This window comes from Aotus nancymaae, unplaced genomic scaffold (genome assembly GCF_030222135.1).
Source record: "Aotus nancymaae isolate 86718 unplaced genomic scaffold, 86718_ANA_hifiasm-v0.15.2.pri h1tg000014l, whole genome shotgun sequence".
NCBI lineage: Eukaryota > Metazoa > Chordata > Mammalia > Primates > Aotidae > Aotus > Aotus nancymaae.
The window spans coordinates 116,454,528-116,480,772 of record NW_026988425.1 but is presented as its reverse complement, the minus strand read 5'-3'; the positions used below and the strand labels follow the sequence as shown (position 1 = coordinate 116,480,772).

At 40.7% G+C, this 26,245-nt stretch overlaps 1 protein-coding gene across 6 annotated transcripts in view; it reads left to right on the top strand.

The window, feature by feature from the left end:
- MCTP2 (multiple C2 and transmembrane domain containing 2) overlaps positions 1-26,245 on the top strand; it is a 260,105-nt gene that overhangs the window by 83,834 nt on the left and 150,026 nt on the right. For all 6 annotated transcript variants that reach the window (XR_010342639.1, XM_064376265.1, XM_064376263.1 and 3 more), the window contains 4 exons: positions 1,766-1,828; positions 2,850-2,958; positions 25,091-25,233; positions 26,000-26,076. Coding sequence is in view for 4 of the 6 variants with exons in the window: in XM_064376265.1 (XP_064232335.1) it covers positions 1,766-1,828; positions 2,850-2,958; positions 25,091-25,233; positions 26,000-26,076 (392 nt within the window). In the remaining 2 variants the exon portion in view is untranslated. The remainder of the gene's footprint in view (positions 1-1,765; positions 1,829-2,849; positions 2,959-25,090; positions 25,234-25,999; positions 26,077-26,245) is intronic.

The following is a 26,245-nucleotide window of genomic DNA, read 5'->3' as shown; positions in this document are numbered from 1 at the left end:
TTCTGATTATTGTCATAAAGTGGTCTTCAGAGAGTCCTGTCCAGCTCACCTGCGGGTCCTTTTATACATAACACATGCAGGAGATACCAAGAACCAAGGGAGGCGTTGTTTGGCAATGGACTTGTGGCCTCTTTTCTTTTCCACCATCAAGCCACGTTGAGAGTTAGGGCTGTTCTCCTGCCTAGCCAGGGTGGTACTTCCAGGGCCAGAGGCGTAGAGTGGCTAAAGTGTCAGGGCCCGAGAAAAAGCTTGTGTCTGAAATCACTCTTGATCCTACATGACTTAACCTGAATTGAGCACAATGTACTCATAGTCTAGGGATATTAAACCTGGGACTGATGGGGAAAGAGGGAACGGTAAGAACTGCAGATTTCAAGAAGCCTAGGACCTCTGTTCATCCCAGCTCGGGGCCTGAGAGGCTGCATGCCTTCTTGTGCTCAGGGCTCATTTCTGCCCAGTTGCAGCCTTTCTCAATGTCGCTGCATGCAGAGGCCAGAAAGACCATTCTCGTTTGCAGCTCCTCACCATTTCTCTTGGGTGCTGGAGGTTTGTCCTCCTGGTCTGGAAGTGGAGTTTTGTTGGTTCTTGAAGCTCCACTGGAGAGAGCGAATGTGTGTTTTGGAAGGTAGCCTGCCATCAGGTTGGATCTCTGAGTCATGTCGAGGGCCTCCCTGGTGGTCACTGTGCGTGGAAAAGACTAATGTCCTCAGTGCCTGCACCCCCAGTGGCTCTTGGTTTCATAGGCAGTCTCTGCAGGGCTGCTTCTCATCTCCAAATTGGCCCATAGAGTTGAAGTTACCCAGTCATCTTTGGAGGGGAAATTCCCATGTTTTTCACTGAAGCAGTCAGTCCTGGCTAATGTGCCAAAACAGGAACCTCCTCAAATTGCTGGGAGGCCTTTGCTCATGTCCCCTCCAATCTGCCTCTCAATGCAGGCAGCTGTCATCACATTCAGCGTAGAGACTGTGTTAAAGTTCCAGAAACACATAAAACCTCCTTTGTGCGTATAAAACCCAACACAACTGAGGAGTCTGTGCCCCATACTAACTACTGCATGATGCAGGTTTCATTGCGCTGTGGACTCATTTCCTGGGTATGGGAGGCATTTTAAAATTGGGAAACATAGGGGCTGGCCGTGGTGGCTCACGCCTGTAATCCCAGTACTTTGGGAGGCCGAGGCAGGTATATCGCCTGAGGTCAGGAGTTTGAGACCAGCCTGGCCAGTGTGGTAAAACCCCATCTCTCATTCTGTTCAGAATTTGCATTTCCCAGTTTTGGTTTGGCAATTGAACAGTTGCCCCATGAAGGCATGGCTTGAGGAAGGTCTTTCAGATCATGCTTTGAAACGTTTCCTTCCTGAATGACATGCTCATTTCTCTGGATCTTGAGATGCCCGTTTCACATCGGGGACTGGGGCTAGGCTGGCCCACCTGGGAGGGATCTTGCACAGTGGCTTTGCTGCCCCACTTCTTTCACTGGGAACAAAGCTATTTGCATGCTAAGCACGTGGGTGAACTAAGGATGCTGTGTGGCCCAGCAGGTGCGTGCAGTTCCTCTTATCCATTGACCTAGGTGGCAGAGGACACAGCTGGATTGACACCACTGAAATCACATCTCCTTGCCACACAAACAGGAAGGCAGCCCACATTGAAACTGCATATGCAAATATCAGATTTCCAAAGGGAAGACCTGATAGAGGGTATCTTCCTGAGTTGATATTAATTTGCTTTTGTAAAGCAGATTTATTTTTTCTTTTTCTTTGCAGAAGCTATTTGGAAGCAGTGACCTGAATGCTTCTATGACATCTCAGCATTTTGAAGAACAATCTGTGAGTGACATTCCTTAAAAAGAAACATTAAATGTTGTAGATACTTCCCACCAAATGTTTGGGTTTGTATTTCTCTGCCTCTTTTATTGCTAAAATTGCCAAACCATATATCCACTTACAAAAACAGGCCTTGCAAATTTTGGCTGGAGGAGATTAATTCAGTGTCTATTGATTTGTCAGACTGGGAAAGATTCTTCTAAAAATACAGAGCAACTATGAAATTGAGTGAGATAGTACGGGAGATAAAGCCATTTTGAAGTGCTTTGAAACTGAAAAGAAGGCTGTCAAGGGTAGCCACAAGATCGATTAATTGAATGTCCAATAAGTGAATGATAAATGATTTTATCTGTCCTTTCCCTATAAGGACAGTCAAAAGTTTGAAATGGCACAAAACTTTAATTGGGCTCATGGAAGGGTGGAAAAGCCGGGAGAATGCTGGATGGAGACAGTGTCCCTTGGGGACCCAGGCAAGGAGCATGTGTCAGATGGACACGTGGACTTGAGAGGGATCAGCTGAGTGTGCAGAACTGAAATTTTACTGTACATGGAGGAGGTCTACAGAGGTGATGGGGGTTGGTGGCAAGGGTGGAGAGCATGAGGGGCCGTTTTACATCTAAACTTGGAAGTAGGGACACGTGTTCTTGGGAGCCAGCCCTGCAGCTGCGCTTCTTCCTCCTCTTGCCTCTCTGGGTCTCTCCCCTGAGTTTTGTAACAAGGGATCCTGCCGTAAATTAATGAGGGTATTTCAGAGGTTGGCGTCCTGCTTATCTTATTCTTAGAAGGTTACCCTTGCAAAAATGTCATATTTGCTTCTGAATTCTCATAAAATCCCACTGCAGAGAAATGTAAGGGACTTGCTAATAGAGCAGGATCACCAACTGGTCCCAGTGAGGAGGAGTGGGATGACAGTTGATCATCATAGCGGACTTTCTTTTTTCCCTCCAAAATTAAGATGTGTTTCTGAAATTCTCTTGCTTGGGCCCAAGACATAGTGTTTTAACTGCCTTCTCCATCTGTGCAGATGCCCAGGGAAGCCAGCGATGGCTTGAGTAACCTTCCTAGCCCTTTTGCGTACCTTCTCACCATACACCTGAAGGAAGGCCGGAACCTGGTTGTCCGAGATCGCTGTGGTAAGGCCTGGGTCTGTTATACTGGGTATTGCCTGGAAATGTCTTTGTCTCTGTCCTTGTACGAATATTTTTAGTCAAACTTTTGACATCATGGCATGGTTTAGGATAGACAGTAGCTCAAATCTAAGTCTCTCCAGGTATAAGACATTTGCAATGAATTATTTAAACACACTGAACCTTACTACTCTTCTTTATTACTAAGTTAATAATACTAATAATCACATAAAATTGTTTTAGAATGAAATTAGGTAACTCTGATAGCTTTATGCCTGGCATATAGCAGCTGTTCAAGAAAATGTTTCCTCAATCCTACTTTAAATTATTCATGAGAAAAATATGAGCCCATTTTTAGTATAAGGTCATCTGACGTGCACATTGACAGAAATTCCTTTGAAACTACCTCCCCTTTGCTTTGAAATCTCACTGGACTCCCTCTAATAGCTAGTGTCTGTCTGTGATTATTTTATTTACCTGTTTCAAGTCTCTGTACCTGGCCATAAATATATGCCTGTATATTTTTAAGTTAAAATGGTTCTGTAATAGCTATCTTCTGCAATGAGCTTTTTTCTTTCTTTTTTTTTTTTTTTAAACTTTACAGGTCTTCAAAATTGACCATGCTTTTCATGTACATATCTTGCCTTTTAAAAAAATGTAACATCGTATCCCATAGTATAATACTTTATTTCTCTACCGATGGTAGCTGTTGTTTTCCTTCTGCTTCTGCACCATAAATGTTGCTGTCATAAGCATATTGTATATGCTTCTGTGCACAGATAAAGCTAAACCTTATATTAAAATGGCATGTGTTTAAGGGCAGACAGTGGAGCCAGACTGCCTAGGCTCAGATATTGGCTTCTCCATTCATTGCTGTTTGATGTAAGAAATGTTGCTTGACCACTTGACGCCTTGAGTTGTTCTTGAAACTGCTCATGTAAAGCAAGGATAGTACAGTCCACCTGCCTTACGGGCTATCAGGAGGATGGTAGGCATTCACGTATACAGTGTCCACTTTTCAATCGAGTTTTTCCTGCTAAGTTTTTATAATTCTTTATAATTTTCAGCATTGACGTTTGTTATACACTGCAAATATTTTTCTCCCAGTCTGTTGCTTATCCTTAATTTTATGGCCTCTTTTGTCCTTCAGTAGGTTTACATTTCATTGTAGGCAAATACATCTTTTTTTTTTCCTTTATGATCTTTGTTTATTTGGTTTAATAGCTGAGATTCTTTTATTCTAAAGAGTTCTTTTTCTTGCTTTGGTTTCTGGACAGTTTCTCTGGTTGCTTCCTCTCTCTTCTGTTTTGGAGCATCTTTTCAGTAAAGGTGTCTGTTGACCCTTTGATCTGTCTTCTATGTCTCTTAGGCTTTCCTTTTTCATTTTTTCCTTAACTTTTTCCTCTCAGAAAGAATTCTTCAGCTTGATCTTCAGCTTGCTTGTTTTCTTGTCAGTTGTTTACATTGTACTATTTGTTTGCTAATTGTTATGTTTTTCTTTTTATGACCTATTTTGTTTCAGGATTTCATCTCTTTTTGAGAATATTAAGTATTCATTTAAAATACCTTGTCTGGTGATCTGTTTCTTGGAAATCAGTTTAATGGATTGGCTGCCTCTCATTTGGGACATTATTTTTGTTTGCATATTTGATTCTCTGGAGCAGTTTGCTTATCATTTTATTTGTGTTTTCTGTTCCCTCCTCTATGGATGCTATTTTTGCTTACTGTGTCCTGCTCTGGGTGATGATAGGGAGAGCTGGGGCATGCTGCAGGACAGGGTGAGCTGGTAGTTCAGGCTGGGTTCTTCCCATTTCTTCTGGTTATCACCTGCTACTTAAAGCCTTTCTCTCTGCATACGCCTGTGCTATCTGCTTCTGCTTATCTTCAGGTGCCTTTGCTGGGCATTGCTCAGCCTCAAGGCATAGGACAGTGCTGGCCCATCCAGCTCTCTCTTTGTGCTGAACCCACCAGTCACACTGAGTTGCATCGGCCATCTTATCTCTGCTGCCTCCAAGCCTGGAGCATTCCTGGCTCACCTGCCACACACCCTTCCACCCTCCAGCCCTCCCACTGCACCACTGCCCAGAAACGTCTTTGCCATGACCCTCTACTGCTCCTGTCTCCGGATATGGATTCTTGCGTGAACTGATCTCACCTGTTTTTCATCCTTTCGATCCGTATGAAGTATGTCCTTTTTCTTCCTAATACAAATTTCTCTTCTTTCCTCTCTCTCTCTCGGTCTGTCTCTCTCTCTCTCATGTTTTCTCAGATGTAGATTTTAAAATAATGAAATAATTATTGCCCACTTGTTGGTTAGTTTTTTTTAATAAAAATCATAGTTTTTTATCAAGTGTGACCTTTCTCATTTCTATTATTGTTATAAATGCATCTATTTTTACAACTGACGTTCTTTTTAATGGTTTGGGGCAGATAGCATTTTATGCCTGAAATAACATCTAAAAGATGTAATCGTAAACCAATGTAGGGTTGCCTCCCGCAAATATGCTGACTCTAGCCCTGAACTGGCACAGTGTCTGGTGGGTACTTCTGTCAAAAATGATTGTCAAGTTCATTTTGTGACAGTTTCTCTGGTGAGTAGAAGAAAGTGTGTGTTTAACGTTATCTGAAGCCACGTCCTGTTTTAAATTTATGGAATTTCCTCAATAGCTTTTTTTGTTTGCTTGTTTTTTTTTGTTTTGTTTTGTTTTTGACATGAAGTCTCACTGTTGCCCAGGGTGGAGTGCAGTGGTGCAATCACGGCTCACTGCAACCTCCGACTCCCGGGTTCAAACAATTCTCCTGCCTCAACCTCCTCAGTAGTTGGGATTACATGTGCACACCACCATGGCCAGCTAATTTTTATATTTTTAGAAGAGACGGGTTTCACTTTAGTAGCGACTGCTGGCCAGGCTAGTCTCAAACTCCTGACCTCGTGATCCACCCACCTCGGCCTCCCAAAGTGCTGGGATTACAGGCATGAGCCACCGCATCCGACCAATAGTTTTTAAGTTTAGGGACATACACAGGCCCTGGACCTCTTCTTTCTCCCTCATTGTGTCAAGCATTACTATACTTCTCTATAAACTGATGCAGATTTCTAGTAGACGGTCAGTACACCCATGAGATGATGAAGCCATCACACACATTGGAAAATGATACAGTAGGGCATATGTGCTCTTGTTCCACATCTTGTTTCAAGACCAGAGTCTGTGCTCCAGCCCCAGCCATTGTCCTTTCTCTCTGCAGAGTTTCATCACAGTTAAAACATCATTTGAGAATGTGGCTTTTATTTTGGGCAAACCTAATATAATAAAAGTGTAAATACCTAATAAGGAGTCTAGGTCATAAACTGCGCTGGTTCAGCCCCTGTTTCTTTTGAAACCAATAGTAATTGTTCTTGGTTTTTTTTTTTTATTTTGGTGAACAATTTATCATTATTTTTTAAGAAAATAGCTCACTCTTTGAACAAGTTCATTTTTCTTTTTTTTTTTTTGAGACAGAGTCTCACACTGTCACCCAGGCTGGAGTGCAATGGTGCGATCTTGGCTCACTGCAACCTCTGCCTCCTGGGTTCAAGTGATTCTTCTGCCTCAGCTGCCTCCTGAGTAGCTGGGATTACAGGCGCCCATCACCATGCCCAACTAATTTTTGTATTTTTCGTAGAGACGGAGTTTCACCATTTTGGCCAGGCTGGTCTCGAACTCCTGACCTTGTGGTCCACCTGCCTCAGCCTCCCGAAGTGCTGGGATTACAGGCATGAGCCACCGCACCCAGACAACAAGTTCATCTTTCATACCTTGGGGATGTTGAGTATGCCTTCCTATGCTGTGACTATGTTAATTTCTGTTTGATTATCACAGGTATCAAGTTAGTGATCAAGGTATGATCTTGAGCCTGCTCAAGGCAAGACAGCATTTGAATGTCTACTGTGGGTTCAAGAAGGGGTCCTCATTACTAGTCCGTGTGTTCTCACTCCTGCCTCCCGTGCCTAGGAACATCATCACTTCTCAATACAGAATTGTTTTCTACAAAGCCCAACCCAGACTCAGAATCATTATCTAACACAATCCTTTGCACCAATAGTTCTCAAAATCGAATGATCCTCAGAAGACTCTTGGGAATTAATAAAAATGCATATCACTGAGCCCCGCCCACAGACTCTCTGATTCAGTGGGTCTGGGGTGGGGCCTGAGAATTTGCATCTCTAACAAGTTCCCAGGTGATTCTGATGCTGCTGGTCCAGGAACAACACTTTGAGAACCTTTGCTCTAGGCAGCCCCTGGTACAGGTGGGTGTTGGCACATGAGAATAAACACATGCTTTTCCTTAGAGGTAGAGTTTCAACTTTTGATTATGTTAGCTAGGACACTGCGTTTTCCTGGGGCTTTTTCTCATTACCTGTGTGCTTTCTGTCATTGGTCTCAGCTTTACTTAATTTGTATTCTTGGAATATAATTTAATTTAGTATTGACCCAATTAAAATAATTAGGTCCAGAAACTGTGTGATATGCTAAAGTGCTAACTATGAAGTGTTTTTGGCTTATCTATGCGTTTACAATATTTAGTCTGTATAACATGTTCTTCAATTCTGTAGATACTAAACCAATAGCTTATTATTACAATAGGAAATATCCTTCAGTCTAGACTCAGATGGCACTTCTCCTATGCAATCTTTTATGTTTTTCACAGGCCTAAGCTCTCTCTCACCTCAATCGTACACAGATTATACCTTTATAAAACATACACCTTTATCCATAATTGGGTAAATGACTGATCTGCCCTATTACAATACGAGTGCTCTATTAGGTAGAAGAATAGTTATTTAATTTTTGCATACTCTCTTGTGCTATGCTGATGGTTTATATACAGAATATTTTTAAAACATTTTAGTTCCTCATTGAGGAAATCCAACTTCAGTGCTGAACTTAAGGAGCATTGAGGCCTGTTATAAAAGGGAAAGTATCTTTGCAGAATGAACAGGATTTACTCAGTCCCTTATTGAAGAAGCTTATCTTGGGTTTCCCCAATGACATGAGCATTATACTGGTATTCTTCTGGGGCCTGGTGATTAAAGTCAGCAAAAAGGATTTATATGATTTCAGAGATAAAGATGACTTCATACAGATCACGTGGTTGACCTGTAGATTTAATGGAAGCTTTAATTCAGGAAATTGAAGCACAGAAGTTAAATGACTTGCTGAAGGTCACATTGGGAGGCAAGATTCAGAGCAGACTGGGTGGCTCAGGAGGTAGAAAGGAGAATAGTAGCTACCAGAGACTGGGAATGTGGGAATGGGGGAGATAAAGAAGGGGTGGTTAAGGTGTACAAAATATAGTTAGAATAAGTTCTGACTGGGTGGGTGGTTCACACCTGTGATCCCAGCACTTTGGGAGGCCGAGGAGGGTGGATCACAAGGTCAGAAGTTCGAGACCAGCCTGGCCAAGATGGTGAAACCCAGTCTTTACTAAAAGTACAAAAATTAGCTGGGTGTGGTGGCGGGTGCCTATAATCCCAGCTACTTGGGAGGCGGAGGCAGGAGAATCACTTGAACCCGGGAGGTGGAGGTTGCAGTGAGCCAAGATCTCTCAGAAGGTTGACCATAGTTAATAATAATTTATTGTATATTTCAAAATGGAAGAGAAAATTTGGAATATTCCCAACGTGAAGAAGTGATATGTTTGAGGTGATGTATATTTCAGTTACCCTCATTTGATCATTACGCATTGTATGCACGTATCAAAATATTACGTGTACCCCATAAATATGTATTATTATGTATTAATAAAGAAATATATATGACGTAATGCCCCTACATGTAGAAAATAGGCAGTAGATGAAAAGATATGTTGTTACAGTGATTAATAAATAATAATAATGCAAGCTGCTGATGTTCTTGGCTCCCGGAGCAGAACTCATTGCTGTGTTCCATGCCACCTGCCCCATCATTGAACTTGGACGCTTGGTCCTTGTGTCAGTTTGCCAATTGCTCTGTGCCCTTTTGATGATCTGTCTTCAGGATAGGGATTTTAAAATACAGCTAATCCGTAAACAATACAGGAGATTAGGGATGCTAACCCCTCATGCAGTCAGAAATCCACATGCAACTTTTGAATTTCCTAAAACATAACTACTTATGGCCTACTGTTGACCAGAGCCTTACTGATAACATAAGCAGCCCATTGGCACATATTTCGTATTTCTATTATATATTGTATTCTCATAGTAAGGGAAGCTAGAGAAAAAGTGTTAAGAAAATCATAAAAGAGAGAAAATAGATTTACTCTTCATTAAGTGAAAGTGGATCATCATAAAAGTCTTCACCCTCATCATCTTCATATCTGATTGGCTGAGGAGGAGGTGAAAGAGCAGGGTTTGGTCTGGCTGTCTCAGGAGCTGCTGAAAAGGAAGAAAATTCTGTATAAGTGCATTCTTGCAGTTGTTCTAACTCATATTGTCAATAGTCAACTGTATTTTATTTTCCTACTGTGGAATCATGAATTTCATTTTAAGTAAAAAATATACAGATCAAATTAATCACATATTTGGTATTATGCTAGAGGCTCCTTCAAAGTGTTATTCAAATGTGTTGCAACCCTGACCGTGGAGGAACAGCAGCTGCAGCATCTTTAATTCCAGTTGCACAGTCTGTTTTTGAAAGCTTTTTAGGGGAAAAACTATTTTTGATGAATCACTCTCTGCTAAGGAAGGAGTTCAGCATTTTCTTTGGATTGTTACTTAATCATGACTGTCTACGTAACTTTCTGTCTAGAACGTGGATTAGTAAACTTTTTATGGTTTTATAGGCTATAAGTGAAAATTAACTCCTGACATAGTGAAAAAGCTGCCGTAGGCAATAAAGAAATAAACACAGCTGTGTTCCAATAAAACTTTATTTACAAAAACAGGCGGTCTGAATTTAACTGAGGGACCAGAGTTTGTTGACCTCTGCCTAGAATATCATGGTCCAATTTTTGGATTTTTGCTTTTAAAAACTGCTCCAAAATCATTATCTGCAACAAAGAGTGTATAATCTAATTAGGCCGTCATCGAGAGTTGAGTCTCATGCTTTCGGCAAAAGTGTCTTGAAGATACGACATGAAATAATGCAGGACAGTCGGAGATATTTTCTTGATATTTAACTGAGCAGTGGAGTGGAAGAATATGGTATCGCTCTTAGGAAAAGACAGCTCACAAACGCCAAGAAAGGGTATTAAAAAGTGCTTAGAGGGTTTGTGATTGAGCGTGGGAACTTTTCGGTGACTTCACTCACGAGGAAATGCATGCAGAAGAGGCCTCCCAGATACCAGAGTTCCCTGTCTCAGCTGTGATGCCATCAGCCAGAGGCCGGAAAGTAGGCTTCACTGGCATAAAGAGCTGTGAGTGTTTTATCTAAATCACACCCTTCCCTGGTTCAAACAGAGCTGCTTTGTTAAGTAGGCTATCAAGGCGGGATTTTGAGATTTTTCTGGGAGTTGTGGTGAAGATTGCTAAACTACACAATTGTTAATTGTTCTTTCGAGAGAATCATGAGGAAGTCTGGCTTCAGAACAGTTGGCGGGTTTCGCAATGGTGTCGGGAAAGGGGTAATGTTGTGTAGTTGCCACCAGGACACCCCAGGCCCTTTAGTTGTCCGCCTCTGTGTGTGTGTATGTATGCATACTTAAAAAAAACTACGGAAATACCCGTGGGGAATTAAATATGAACTCCCTGTCTTAAGCACGCTTATGCACCCATGGGTAATGGACACAGAGGAGTATCACGGGAGGCTGGAAGTTTGGATTAGGTAGCTCTGGAAGGGTGGCCACGTTTAGAAGACTGTTCCTTGCAGGTCATTTTCCAGTTCTTCAGGAATTTCCTTTGAATCTTTGGCATGTGGTACTTCAGCCTGGACAAGACTAGGTCTGGTGTTGGGGAGCTCAGGAGTAAACTAAGCAGCCCTGTTATTATTACTGTTACTATTTATTGTTGGATGTAGGGGTCTTTCTAAGAAGGAGTCTCACTCAGATGCTGTCATCAGCTCAGGCATTGTGTTGAGCACACATTTGTTAGCAATATATGCAGAAAAAGGAATCGCCACCGTCTGGCTACATCTCTGCTGTCTCAGCCATTGCCTGACTGTTGCCCTCATCTGACCCTCCCTCTCTCCTCTTCCGTTTCTCTCATCTTTCTTTGCTCCTTCTGCTCTCCTTTCCTCATCCTAACATTTTCCTTTTATTTCTTTCTATTCCCCATTTCCTTTCTATTATTTTCCGGGATGTTATATGGGATATATTGTTTTCAACCAAATAGGACTTACACTCGTTTTAAGTTCTTGATCTGAATAGCTCTTGGCAGTCTTAAATTTCGAGACTGGTAAAGCAGAAGAAATATGATGTGAGCAGTCACTTTTAATTCCAACTGCTTCATGAACTCGGTTGATGCATGGAGGAAACTGGACCCTGGCTTAATTACCCCTGGGAAGGAATGTGGCCGAGAAGGTGTTCTGGTATCTTAGAGTTGGTGCTGTGCTCCAGGCCTGGCTTGAACTTCAGCCTTGTGATACGGCCAGGTCTCTTGTCCTGTGCAAAATGCTCAGCTCATACCCTGCTGCCTCCTACAGCACTAGTACGTGGAAAACAGTAGCCCTCGCGTTAAAACCCTGTGTTTTTCTGTAATGTTAGGCAGTTGTAGCAGTTTACTGCTGTGGGCTGAGGGAATACTGTGTTGCTTGTGCCCTCTTGTGGCCACTTTGCAGTGTTGCAAAAGGAAAAGAAAAGTCAGTTGAAGTTCACCGTCACATTTCTAGGGCCATGAAAATCACTTCAGCTGTAAGTTGAGGTTGGATGGTCTTCTTTTTTGATGTGAGTGTTAGTGGATGAAAATTCATGATTACTCATGCAGAAAGCTGGTCTGTTTCAAAATTTCCAGCACAGGTAGATATCTAACATTCGTTTTTAGAGCAGTGGCAGCTTTATTTGCAGATAATGGAAGAACGTATAAGATAAGTCATTTTCATATGTAAAAGGAGTAGTTCAGAGAAAAAACTTAAAGATCTCTCGATACTGTGAAATTGATGCTATATAATGAGTGTTTAATAAGTTACTAAATTGATACCAAAAAGTTAAAATGACTGATTTAAATCCTGGCTTTCTTTTGCTATTTAGAAGGCAAATTTTATGATGTTGCTAGAACTTTGTATTGTATACTGAGCAGGGGTACAGCTTCCCAGCAAGTGTGTTCCGACTGGGATGTACTGAAGTATTCATTCTGGCAGCCCTTGGGGCACCTCTGTTAGGCTTGGGGTCAGCCCCCCAGCAGTCTCTTCCATAAACCCTGCTATGCCCTACCCACATCATTTTCCTTGGTGCCATGATGTAAAGTGTTGAAGAGTGCTGGATGGTGGGTGAGAGTCATGCGTGCATAGGCTTTGGCCATGGACCACAGAAGTTTGGATTCTAGCTCAGACATGGTCTTGCAGCGAGCCTGCTAGGCTTGCAGTAAGATTGGTGTGTGTGCTTGTGGATACTTGGTGGGGGGCAGGGGGGGCAGTGCATAGGGTGGGTGGAGCTGAAACAGTAATATACAATAAACATTAGCTATGATTATTGCTGTGTGAATTGTTATAGTTATTCTTGGTATAATTATTCTACATTGGGTTTTGTTTTTGCATTTCGCCTGTGGGCACAGGAATGGCTTTGTGACTTTCTCATCCTTTTTATTGTGAGCCTGTCTTCCCAGTGTCCTCATCAGTTTTGGCACCTTTTGTGTATCTTTTTGTTCTTTTACTTCTTTTTAGATAGATGTTGCTCCCCCTGCCCCCACCTCCAACCGGGGTGGTGTGAGAGTTGTAAAAGATGTTTTTTGAGATTAGTTCTTATTTTCTGTGAAACAGGAGAAATGAGAGACTCTTTTAAAAGCCACATTATTTGAATAAGGACTCTGTTGTGGATTGAGGTTTTATTTTCCCCATCATAAATTTCACCTAGAAAATGCCCCTGCAAATATTATAGTGACCAACATGAGTGAAACTGGTGCTGATGAAGGCACACCACTAGACCGTCCTGAAATTTAGAACCTATTCCACTGCATCGCCCAGATTTTTAAAATCTATTTTTCTTTCTTAAGTGAAAGAGAATCTGGCTTTTAAATTGTTTGATTACCTGCTGTTTTCTTTCTACACATTTTTCTCTGTATTATAAAAACTTTATTTTGGGCTGGACACGGTGGCTCACACCTGTAATCCCAGCATTTTGGGAGGCCAAGGCAGGTGGATTACCTGAGGTCAGGAGTTTGAGACCAGCCTGGCTAACATGGGGAAACCCTGTCTCTACCAAAAATACAAAAATTAGCCAGGCATGTTGGTGCATGCCTGTAATCCCAGCTACTCTGGAGGCTAAGACAGGAGAACTGCTTGAACCAGGGGGGCGGAGGCTGCAGTGAGCCAAGATCACATCAATGCACTCCAGGCTGGGCAACAGAGCAAGATTCCATCTCGAAAAAAAAAAAAGACTTTATTTTGGAGAAGAAATTAAAAGCTTGGTAGGGCACCATACTTTTTTCAATCAACATTCCGAATTAAGTTTTTCAAAATTTTTAGTATTAGGAATAATGCTGCAACAAACATTCTTATGCCTAAATGTATGTGTACAACTTACTTTTTCATATATTTGCAAGTTATTTATTAGGGTGGATTGAATTTTCTCTGTTACATGACCTAAGCATTTCAAGATTCTCATTACAAAATTGCCAATTTATACTCTTGAGAAGGACCTATTTTCTTGACCTACTGGTATGTGAAAATGGGCCACTTTTTGCTTCTCACCTACCTTGTATGTAGAATATCACTGTTAATTTTTTTTTTTTTTTTTTTTGAGGTGAAGTCTTGCTCTGTCACCCAGGCTAGAGTGCAGTGGCATGATCTCAGCTCCCTGCAACCTCTGCCTCCCTGGTTCAAGCGATTCTCTTGCCTCAGTCTCCTGAGTAGCTGGGATTACAGGCATGTGCCACCACATCCAGCTAATTTTTGTGTTTTTGGTAGAGATGGGATTTTGCCATGATGGCCAGGCTGGTCTCAAACTCCTAACCTCAGGTGGTTCACCCCAGACTCAGCCTCCCAAAGTGCTGGGATTATGGGTGTGAGCCACTGCACCTGGTCATATCTTTGTTAATTTGATTGAAGGCAAGTGTTGTATTGTTTTTTTTTCTTGAAATTGTGTTAATGAATTTGGACCTTTAAATATGTTTGGTTAATGAGATAGTTGCTTCTCTGCATAGTCTGCTCCATACATGACCGTTGTTCATTCTGTCTCCTGGACATGTTCACATGCATTTTCCTAATTTGTCACTTGCCTTTAAATTTTATACGTTTTTGTTGCAAAAGTATTTTTAGTCTTACAGTTCTATTCTGAAAAGTGTCTTCATTTTTTATCTAGAAAGTTTCTTGAGAGATACGCACCTTTACCTACATTTATTCTCTTTTCTATCTGGTTTTACATTTTTCATTTATCTCTTTGATCTGTCTCAAGTTTACTTAGTTTCTGGCCCAGAGTAGGATCTTAGTTTTATTCAACCAAATGGCTATCTAACTAACTAGGACTAGATATTTATTTTCCTAATGACGTGACAATCACTTTTTAAGTATACATTAAATTGCCAAAAAATGTACTGGGGTCTGCTTCAGCAATTTCTCTTTGATTCCTATTGATGTTGCTCTCTTGTTCAGCATCAGCTCCACACCAGAGTTTCATGGTTTTGAAAATTCAGTCCGTTTTGTTTTACATTTGGAATTTGCTTCTCATTGGAGTACCTTCTCTGAACAGCAGATGGCATGAGATCATTGGCCACATCTGGGCCAGTGTATCAGAAACTGTCATTCAAGAGCAAATGTGAACCTTTCAAAGATGCAGACGCCCGTTCTGTAATCCAGGAGTGGTTTTCCTTCACTTGTTGAGTTTTGGTAACTCATGGATGTCCTGCAGTAAGTGATTGGAGCTGAGTTTTAAAATTGGTTTCTGTTTATTCCTTTGCCACTTGATACAGATTATCACTGGACATGTTTGTCCCAGCAGTCTTACATATATTCCCACAATGGAGCCCTTTAAGATTCTTGTTGTATGGTTTTGTTTGGGACTCTGTGCATAGTTGTGGATTAATCAGAATGTCTTGATGCTGTGCTGCTTTATAGAGTCAGTTTATCTGTTTCTGTGGAATCCCATCTCAATTCCTATGCAAAATTGGGATGTTTTCTATTCCTGCTGCATGTAAGAAAATTGCCTTACACCCAACCAAAGATCATTGGCTTGAATTAAATGTAGCATGTCTTCTATTTGCTTGATTGGGACTTCTCTAGAGGGGGTAGTTTTTATCAAGTGTTTATTTCTATACCAAAATGAGACATGCGGTATTTCAAGTCATTCTTTTGATGTATTTGTTTCACTGTCTGTAAAGTTGGTAAGAGATATTCTGCCTGTGAGCATGTTGACGTGTATCTGTGTATTCCCACACATCCATGATTTACCTGTGGCTGAGTTTTGATTTCAGCTACATTTAGTCCTATCACGCCATCACGCCTTGCTGCGTTTGAGGTAGTGAATGTGGCATGTCACAGTGAAGGATGTTATTCTTGAGACTCTATGTAACAAATTACCTCAAATCTCAGCAACAACCACATGTTCATGAATTCTGGGAGTGTAAATTTGGACAAAGTGCAATGGAGATGGCTTGTTTTTGCTGCACACTCTCTGGGGCTTCACCTGGGAAGACCTGAAGGTTGGGGGGACTTGACTATTGGAGACCTAGTTTTGGAGGCTTGAAGGTCTGTTGATTCCCATGCTGCGTTTGTGGAATCAGGCATCTGGAAGATGAGGATGGTTCTACATGAGACCTCTCCATGCAGCATGTCTTCCTTGTGATATGGCAGCTTCAGAGTCATCAAGCTTTTTATGTGGAAGTTCAGGGCTCCAGGCACAAGGGTCACACCACAAGGCAGAAACTACATCACCTTTTATGACGCAGCCTTGGAAGGAACATCACACCACAAAAGTTGAAGCAGTCACCCAATTCAAGAGGAATGGAGACAGATACCCTATTTTTTATTAAGTACCACATAATTTGGGGGCTATTTTGTAAAATTACTGTAGTTCTGAAGCCTTTAGAGTGAAAACAATCTAGGTTCGAGGCTCAGCTCTGAGCTTCCTAACTTTCATCATCCTTTAAAAAAAAGTTTGAGCTGGGCGCAGTGGCTCATGCCTGTAACCCAGCAGTTTGCAAGGCCGAGGCGGGTGGGTCACGAGGTCAGGAGTTTGAGACCAGCCTGGCCAACATGGTGAAACCCATCTCTTCTAAAAATACAAAAGTTAGCTGGACATGGTGGCGCATGGCTGGAGTCCCAGCTACTTGGGAGACTGAGGCAGGAGACTTGCTTGAAACTGGGAGGCAGATTGTGCCACTGCACTCCAGCCTGGCAACAGAGCAAGACTCTGTCTCAAAAAAGACAGGGTGGGCACGGCGGCTCATGCCTGTAATTCCAGCACTTTGGGAGGCCAAGGCGGGCAGATCATCTGAGGTTAGGAGTTTGAGACCAGCCTGACCAACATGGAGGAAACTGTCTCTACTAAAAATACAAAATTAGCCGGGCATTGTTGCAGGCTCCTGTAATCCCAGCTACTCAGGAGGCTGAGGCAGGAGAATCGCTTGAACCTGGAAGGTGGAGATTGCAGTGAACCACAGAGATCGTCACGCCACTGCACTCCAGCCTGGCGACAGAGCGAGACTTTGTCTCAAAACAAAAAAACAAAAAACTTCATTACATATATTTAAGGCACAACATGATGTTTGATATACATAGTGTATTAGAACTCTGTTCCTGCGTTGCTATAAAGAAATACCTGAGACTGGATAATTTATAAAGATAAGTACCTTAATTGGCTCATGGTTCCACAGTCTGTACAGGAGCAGGATGCTGGCTTCTAAGCAGCTTTCAATCATGGTGGAAGGTGAAGGAGGAGCAGGCATGTCACATGACCAGAGCAGGGCAAGAGAGAGAGCAGGGAGCTGCCACACACTCCTAAACTACCATTTCTCATGAGAATTCACCCACTGTCATGAAGACAGTACCAAGAGGGATGATGCAAAAGCATTCATGAGAAATCTACCACCATGACCCAATGACTTCCCACCAGGCCCCACCTCCATCATTAGAGATGACATTTCAGTATGAGGTGTGGATGGGGACACACATTCAAACTGTATCACATAGTGGCATGCTTACTACAGTGAAGCCAATTAACATATCCATCATCACATAGTTACTTTTTTGTGCCTGGTAAGAGCACTTAAAATCTACTCTTAATAGATTTTTTTTTTTTTTTTTTTGAGATGGAGTCTCGCTCTGTCACCAGGCTGGAGCGCAGTGACGCGATCTCGGCTTACTGCAGCCTCCACCTTCCAGGTTAAAGCGATTCTCCTACCTCAGCCTCCTGAGTAGCTGGGACTACAGGCATGCGCCACCAAGCCCAGCAACTTGTTTTGTATTTTTAGTAGAGACGGGGTTTCACAATGTTGGCCAGGATGGTCTCGATCTCCTGATCTCGTGATCACCTGCCTTAGCCTCTCAAAGTGCCGGGATTACAGGCATGAGCCACAGCACCCCAGCCTCTCCACACAAATTTTTAATATACAATACCCTTCTACTAACTAGTGTCTTCATTGATGGTAGGTCTCCAGGCTTACTCATCTTATATAACTGTTGCCTTTACACGATTTTTCCCTGTTTCTCTGCACAGGAAAAGTTCCTTCTTTCTTAGATGACTGAGGAAAAATGCCCTGTTAATTTCTGTAACATCCATTAGGGTGTTATGGAACAGCAGCCCCTGTTCAAAACTCAGAAACAACTTATTCATTTATTTTTTTTTTCTGCTGTCAAAGTCAGAACTTACAGATTCTATATAAAAGAAGCTCAGGCTTGATTCTTTTCCCAGCAATAAGAGAAGATCCTAAATATGTGTATATATACAGAATACTATAAATGTATGTGTAGAAATAGAATAGTCAGTTATTACTCTTACCCTATTACATAAACAATTTAAAATATATACTTTTTATGTTTCCAAATACCATGTTTTTCATTGAAGTTTCATATATGCAGCTCAGTGTCCCAAAAGAGCTGATAAATAATTGTTGACTTGAATTTGAAATATTAAGCTCTCCCACAGAAAGTTATCAGATATCACAAAATGCTAACTTAGTGTAAAATATGGTGATAATTTCCTTTCATGAGCAAACAGCTACTTTGGGAAATACATTTAATTAAAAAACTTTCCAAGCTAAAGACAACATTTATTTTGGAGAAACTGCATGGCTAAATTTTGGGACTTGGCAAACATGCTTTGCTGATAGCAAATAAGTAAGCTTTTCCTACAAATAATGCTTTTGTATTCAATACAGTGGATGTTTAGTCCAAATTAAGAATGCTAGTTTTAAAAAAATGTTACATAGTAAGTTTATACATATATATGCACAGACATACATATAATAAAGTGAACATTAAACTGAATTGTAGAAATATATTTATGGGCCAGGTGCAGTGGCTCATGCATGTAATCCCAGCACGTTGGGAGGCCGAAGCGGGCAGATTACGAGGTCAAGAGTTCGAGACCAGCCTGGCCAACATGGTGAAACCTCTTCTCTACTAAAAATAAAAAAATTAGCCAGGTGTGCTGGTAGGCATCTCTAATCCCAGGTACTTAAAAGGCTGAGGCAGGAGAATTGCTTGAACCTGGGGGAGGTTGTAGTGAGCCGAGGTTGTGTCACTGCACTCCAGCCTGGATGACAGAACAAGACTCCATCTCAGGGGAAAAAAAATTATGGGCATATAAGGATTCTGATATCTTATTAATTGAAGTAAGTAGGTAAATAATACTGTATAGTGATCTCTTTGTAATAAGTGTGTGTGTGTGCATGTACATTTAGCATATAAAGTCTATGTATCAGCATATTAAGCTTTTCTAGATAGGAATTTTTTTTTCTTAAAAAAATTTTTTTTTTTTTACCATAGCCATGAGCTATATCAAAAAAAAAAAAAAAAAAGCAAAAAGCAAAGATAAGTTGTTTGTAATTAGAGCTGCATTATAGGTTCATTTTATTTGCCTATTACAATTGTTCTTGAGCCATTCAGTGTGATATTGCCTGTTTCTATTTACCATTTCTGTTGGTACCAGCCATGTTCTTCATAGCACTCTCAAGGTGGTAAGAGTTCCTAAAGATGATAAGTAAAATCAAGGGGAGAACAAAATCTTCAAATTCTGTGGTTCTTGGTGACTCTTTACTGATGATAGACTTGAGTTGCCATGTGTCCTTACTGAGCTGCCTGTTATTTTTTATCAATCATATCTCCACAGTGCTCCAAAATCCTCAATGAATACAACGGTAGGTAAGGAGGTAGACAGTCCTTATGAGGACTTAGTGATTTTAGTTTTTATACAGCTCTTTCCTTCTAGGACAGCTCAGATTATTTTATAGAAATTTTCCCAAATCACACAGAGTCCCTGCAAGAAGTAAGATAGACGAATTTTGCAACAAACTTAAGAGAAGAAAATTTCACTCCTTTAGAGGTGGCAATAAAAACAATACTATAGAAACAAATTAGTGTATGTACATTAACTTGGAAAATTAACGTAAAATAAATGGATATTTAATTACTGCTGCATACACTCTTCCCCTTTATAACTTGAGTGGTAATACTAGAAATAGTAGCATTAATGAAGCATTCTCAGCAAATGGCTGAAGCCCGCTATCGTTGAAGAATACTGGTTTGTTCAGTTCTCAAAATAATCCCTTGAAGTTGGTAGTTTTCTGTCTCACAGGCGAAGATACTACAGCATAAGGAAATGGAGTAAATGGCCCAAAGTTACACAGTTAGTAGAAGGAAGGTCTGAGATTTTAATTCACCATGCTCATCTGATTTCAAAATTTATTCATTCATTCGTCCATCACATTAGTATAATCAATCTACCATGCGTATTAGGCACCTCTGGGCATTAATCTTATCTTTCGGGAGCTTTGATTTGCAGAAACTTAATAATACACTCACAGGTGGTCCAAATAATGTTTTCTCTATTTAAATAAATTTGTAAAATATGGAGTAGAAAATTTAAGGTGTTTTTAAATTTTGTCTGTTTAGAGAGACAGCGTTTTGCTCTGTTAGCCAGGTTAGTGCAGCAGCATAGTCCTAGCTCACTGTAAACTTGGAATCTTGGGTTCTAGCAATCCTCCTCTTCAGCTTCCTGAGTAGCTAGGACGATAGGCACATGCAACCAGAGCCAGATAATTTTTTGAAACAATTTTTTTTTTTTTTTTTGGTTGGAGATGGGGTCTCACTGTGTCACTTAGGCTGGTCTCAAACTCCTGGCCTCAAGTGATCCTCCTGCCTTGGCCTCTCAAAGTGCTGGGATTATAGACATGAGCCATGCATCCAGCCTGTTACTTGTCTGTACTGCATTTCTTAGCATAGCTTAACGTTTTACTCTACATTGTCAAAGTTGTAGGCTAGGAAAGAGCAGCTTTTCTAAATGGTTTAGATCACATACCTTCCTGTCCGTGGACTGTCTCTCGAGATGAAGTTCTATGGGAGTGCTTTTTAGGGCACTTTCCAAAACCTGAGTAGGTCCTTCTTGTGGTCTGGTCCCAACATTCTCCTCAGTCCTCAGCTCGCTGTTGCTATATTATCTCAGCTGCCAGGTTTCATAGCTTTACCCTCTTTCTTCTTTATTCTAAATTATAAGCTGCTGTCAGATTTATATATCTAAACCTTGGCTCTGAACACTTTACCCTGCTGCTCATGAGTGAACCTGAATTTCCTTCCCTCTTCATACTAAAATAATTCCAGGTGAGCCAAAGGCTTAAATGGTGTGAAACAAAAAGAAAGACTATAAAATCAGTGGAAGAAAACATAGCTGAATTAATTTAAAATTTTGTAGTGAGACATTGTTTCTAAATAGGATGTTAAACTACAAAACCATAAATCCATAAATACAACGTAGGTAAATTTGACAAAATAAAAATGGAAATCACTTGTTGCCAGAAATAACGTTAAGTCTAAACAAATTCTGATAAGACTTATAGTCAATGGCTGATTGATTTCCATAATGAAGGGGCTCATTTAAGTCCATAAGCAAAAGACAAAACCATGGGCCCTTCATGTTTACTTCTCCAGCAGTTTCATTGTTAAAATTTTCCTCTGAATATAATCACTTAGGAACTCCAAGATTAATTATAGAAGGATGCCTATTGCAGTATCGTTTGCACTAGTTAATAAAATTGGAAAAGGTATTAATATCTATTATTTAGTAGCTAGTTACATAAACTAAATGCAGTGAATACATATTCAGTTAGTTTTTAAAAAAAAAAACAGTGGATCTATATTGCTGGTATGAGCAGAGCTCCAAGGAATGTTAACTGTGAAAGCGTGAGTCCACTAAAAACAATTCTTATTTTTTTTCCTGTAAAATGCCCAAGAAACTATTTATGGTGGGTATGTCAGACAAATGAAAATCGGTGAAGAGGACTAGCGTAGAGATTTTACTTTTCATCCCTTTGAGAGTTGTGTGCATATATCACTTTTCTTAAAAATTAAACAAAGAAGAGGAAAATAAAACACCTGTATTTATTACAGATGATAAACTAAACTCCGTACTTTGCTTTTATAGGGTACTTGAGTTTCTGACTCAAATCTGGTTTTTAAAACTTTATTTCTCATAATCTGTCCTTCCCTTAATCTCTGGATATATTGAAATGTGTGCTTTGCATCACACCACTCTCATGATTTTTTTCATATATATATATATTTAATTATACTTTAAGTTCTGTGGTACATGTGCAGAACATGCAGGTTTGTTACATAGGTATACACTTGCCATGGTGGTTTGCTGCATCCCTCACCCTTTCAGGTATTGCTCCTAATGCTATCCCTCCCCTGTCCTCCCCCTGCTATCCCTCCCCCAGCCCCCCACCCACTGATAGGCCCTGGTCTGTGATGTTCTCCTCCTTATGTCCATGAGTCTCCTTTTCTCCTTCACTTTTAGAGCAGATGTCTCCTACTGTAAAGACCTCCTTCTCTGCCTGCTCTGATCCACCCATATTTCAACGCCCATCTTCTTTATTGCAGCTTCCACTGTACCTCAGCTAGAACTAGTCTTTCCCACCCATGAGCCATCATCATTCCCAGGTTCTGTTCTGTTGGGACGCTTCCTTCTTGGACTTTGTGTTATATTTCTGGGTTGCCTGCTGCCCAGTAGGTGAAGAAGAGCAGGATCTGGGATCAGTGCACCTTGTAACCTCCTGGAATGCCCAGCATGGAGCCATGCTTGGAAATGGCCAGAAGCTGTTCATGGCCCATTGAGAGAGATTTGATGACCCGCAGTGTCAGTGGGCAGGAGTAGAAGAAACAAGGGCAGTCACACGTGGTCATTAGGAAGGGAAATTGGCGCAATGTTTGTAGAGGACTGATGATGACTGGCTGTTAGTTTTGCTCACATATATACGTGTGTGTGTGTGTATACATATGTGTATATATATACATATATACACACACACACGTATGTTTTATGTATGTGTATATATATATGTATGTATGTATATATATACTGCTGTGTGTTTGGAATGAAGCGGGACACTCGGGCCACAGATGCTTACATCTTGATAGTCTATGTCTGAGGTTGAGAGATTCCATCAGGTCCACAGGGCAGAATCGGTGACGGCCTCAGAATGGAAGCACCGTCTCTGGGCTCCTGGCTTCATTCTCCTCGCCGAGTGCCACACTGCCACAAGAGCCTCATTGTGTCTGAAGCTCCCAGCAAACAAGGTTAAAGTCCACCCATTCAGGTGTCATCTCATCATTTGTATAATCTGGGAGTTGCATTCCTGAGTGGCCGACCCCTTTTCAGAAGCTGCCTAGTTGAGATGTCACTTCCCTGACAGTGAGGCACTTAGGCTCAGAGAGAAAATCACAATGTGCTTTCGCCTCTCTCAAATTTTCCCTAACAATTAACACTGCACTAACTTGACACCTCTTTCCTTGTTTGGCTTTGTAAACCCCGGTCCCTTTTTCTATTAATTCCAGACATTAATATTTTCTTTCACGCAACTGCCGCCATTCACCCGTGAAACAGTTTCAACATTATGTAGCTGTCAAGATGCCTGGGGATTACCCAGTATGCCTTGCCTGTGAGAAACTGACACCACCGAGGCCTAGTTTTGAGATGTTTATTTTGAGAGTACGCTGACAAGCATGAAGGCCTGATCCCACAGTGGCAATTTCATTTAATTAAAGGCCTCTTTTTATTATAGTTTTCCCCACTTTTTTATATATATGTATCAGAATGATTGTTAAAGTCTGACTCGCCAGAGGTGTTCTCTTCTGCTGTAAGAGGGAGGGGGTGGGTGGATTGCACTCTCACTAGTGAGCATTTCACTGAATGGCTGTGAATGCATTCATTTTTACTGTTCTCAGAACTGCCTCTGAACAGGGTGTGTGTATGTCTGTGTGTGTGTGCACTCGTGTGCATGTCCAAGTTTAATAAGGACTGATGGGCATCTACTCCTATGTTATCAAACTTAAAATGTGAGATTTGGCTATGCATATGTGTATATTTGCAGCTTATTTAATTTTTTGTTTTAAGCGAATACCCTTGCAATATTGGAAGACTGACTTCTCAAAATCGTGCCTTACTTAATCTAGTAAGGCTTTTCAACCATGGCTGCTGTTTTACTTCATAGTGATGTTAATTTCAGTTCAAATAGCTGGAAAATGTATTGCATTCCATTTTCGGTAATTTGTAGTCCTGGAGCTAAATAGAAATATTAAAAGGAGCTGAAAAAAATAAAAGATTGAAGTAATGCATGATGGATAGTAATGATTTGATAAATGTTGTGACAGAATAGCCTAATTAATTTTTGATATAATATTCTTAGACTATATTGGCTTGATGTTGATATCAGCAATTCATTTTAATAAATATTCTGGGTGGGGGGCTATCTTGGGTACTGTCCAAGGCACAGGGAATATATCAGTGAACAGACCAGGCTGTTGGTCTTTGTATGCTTATTCACTGTGCGGTGCTTCCAAATTAACTATAGTATCATAACTCCCCAAATTAGATTTTCTTCCTTTGTAGCATTATCAGCTGGCCTTCATTTATCTCCTTATTGATTGCTCATTCATTTAAGCCCTCTTCATCTACCGTTCACTGGGTAGTAATGAACAATTGTAGTCCAAGCTTTGGATCATGAGATGCACATGCATGTAACACACACACACACAATATACATAAATTCATGTATTATGTTTGCAGGCATTTTTGTTTTGTTTTGTTTTGTTTTTACTTCAATTGATCTGGAAACTGTGGAGGAGGGTCTGCCATCAGCCCTTCTTTTTGCTTTGGGCAGAGTGACTGGAGGGACATTATTCATTTCTTTTGGCATCTGTTTCAAAGCTCCCAGGGAGGAGCCGGGCGGGTCAGCGGTGTCAGCGCTGAGGCCAGCTGAGGGCCCGGCTGATGTGGAGTTCAGCTGGCCAGGCTGAGACAATGTTGGCCGCTTTAGTGCAGGTGCGGGGAGGCAGTGAAGAATGGCAACTTTGTCAATTTAATCTCCACGCCTCCAGTTTCACTTGTAGCCCCATCGTGCCATCTTTTGAGCCAGTGATTCCAGAGATTTATTTATTATGATTATATTTTAAAGTACAGGATTCTGTTGAATCAGCCATCTGGCTAAGTGTTTGAAACTGATTTCTTTCACTTTTCACTGACTCGCTGTACCTCCTAGGAGGGGTGGGCTTCTCCCTAGGACTTCTGACCCTGTTAGCTGGTGCTGATGGATTTTATTTCTTGAATTTTTGCAGGTAGCATGGGGTTGACCTGCCCACAATGAAACAAAACAAAAAATGAAATTTATATTCTATCACTAAAGGGAAAAAACAATCATTCATTTAGCCCAAATTGTTCGGTGTCTCCTTCCATCCTCCACCTCCGAGGCCTTTAATCTCTGTGCAGGGAGACGTTAGTCTGGGGAGTGGGGAAAGGATCTTTATTTAATGAAGGTCCCAGGCTTTTACATGTATCTTAAAATTCTGTCTTGTTTTCTTTCTTTTTTTTTTTTTTAAAGGCACAAGTGATCCTTATGTGAAATTTAAGCTGAATGGGAAGACGCTGTACAAAAGTAAAGTCATATATAAGAACTTGAACCCAGTTTGGGATGAGATAGTTGTATTGCCAATACAAAGCCTTGATCAAAAGCTGCGTGTGAAGGTAATCACAGATGGCTTTCAAATCTGCTCCTTTATTAAAAACACTTCTCAGCATTTTATCATGTCCTCTCAGGAGTGAACTGGCCAAAATTCTTTTATTAGGCCAGATTAAAAATATTAATACAGGAGAAATTTCTTATACTATTTGTTGACACTCTGTTTCTCTTCAATCAATAAGATACACTCCAGTGAAAATGCGAGTGAAAATAATATCTGCATTGATTGTATTTAAATCTACAAAATGTGGAAGAACTATTACTGGTAGTGCAGTGGTAACAAGTACTAAAGCCTTTCTCATTAGGAGTATGTTTATACTTAATAGAGCTTCAAGCCGCCAGTTGTAAGTATCAATTGCTACAACATCTGAGTTAAAACTGCATGAGTTGAGTGCAGGATGAGATTGCTATAGAAAATTTAGCAAATTTCTATTTAATTGGCAGATCTGCTCACTGGAAAATACTAAATTTTAATGACAGACTATTTAAACTACAGAGAGTGGTACATTGTGCATAACATTTCAATGGATATAAATACAGCCTTGAAAGAAATTGTTGCTGTTATTTTGATCATAGTAGGCAAAATGGGCAAGATTGAATAATTTTGTTCTGTGCATTGGCTTGACTAAATTTCTCTGTAACTGTACTATGCAAAGTATTTCAAGATCTGAAAGACTGATTTCAAAATTTCCAACCTATTGCATCTGTTAATTTGATAAACTTGGTTGGTTTACCATAATAATGTGTTATTGACCTCTGTCCTCTTTGTAGGTATATGATCGAGATTTAACCACATCTGATTTCATGGGTTCTGCATTTGTCATTCTCAGTGATCTTGAGCTTAACAGGTACCACATTTTTACTTTTTAATTGTTTTATTGATGCCATTTTACAGGGAACTCATGATAATGTCAAATGGTGCTTGGTGAGGTCAAATGACAAAAACAGCATATCTGAACAAAGGAAAGAGAGCTTTAAAGTGTTATAACTCTCAGTGTATTTTTAAGGATTTTTCCT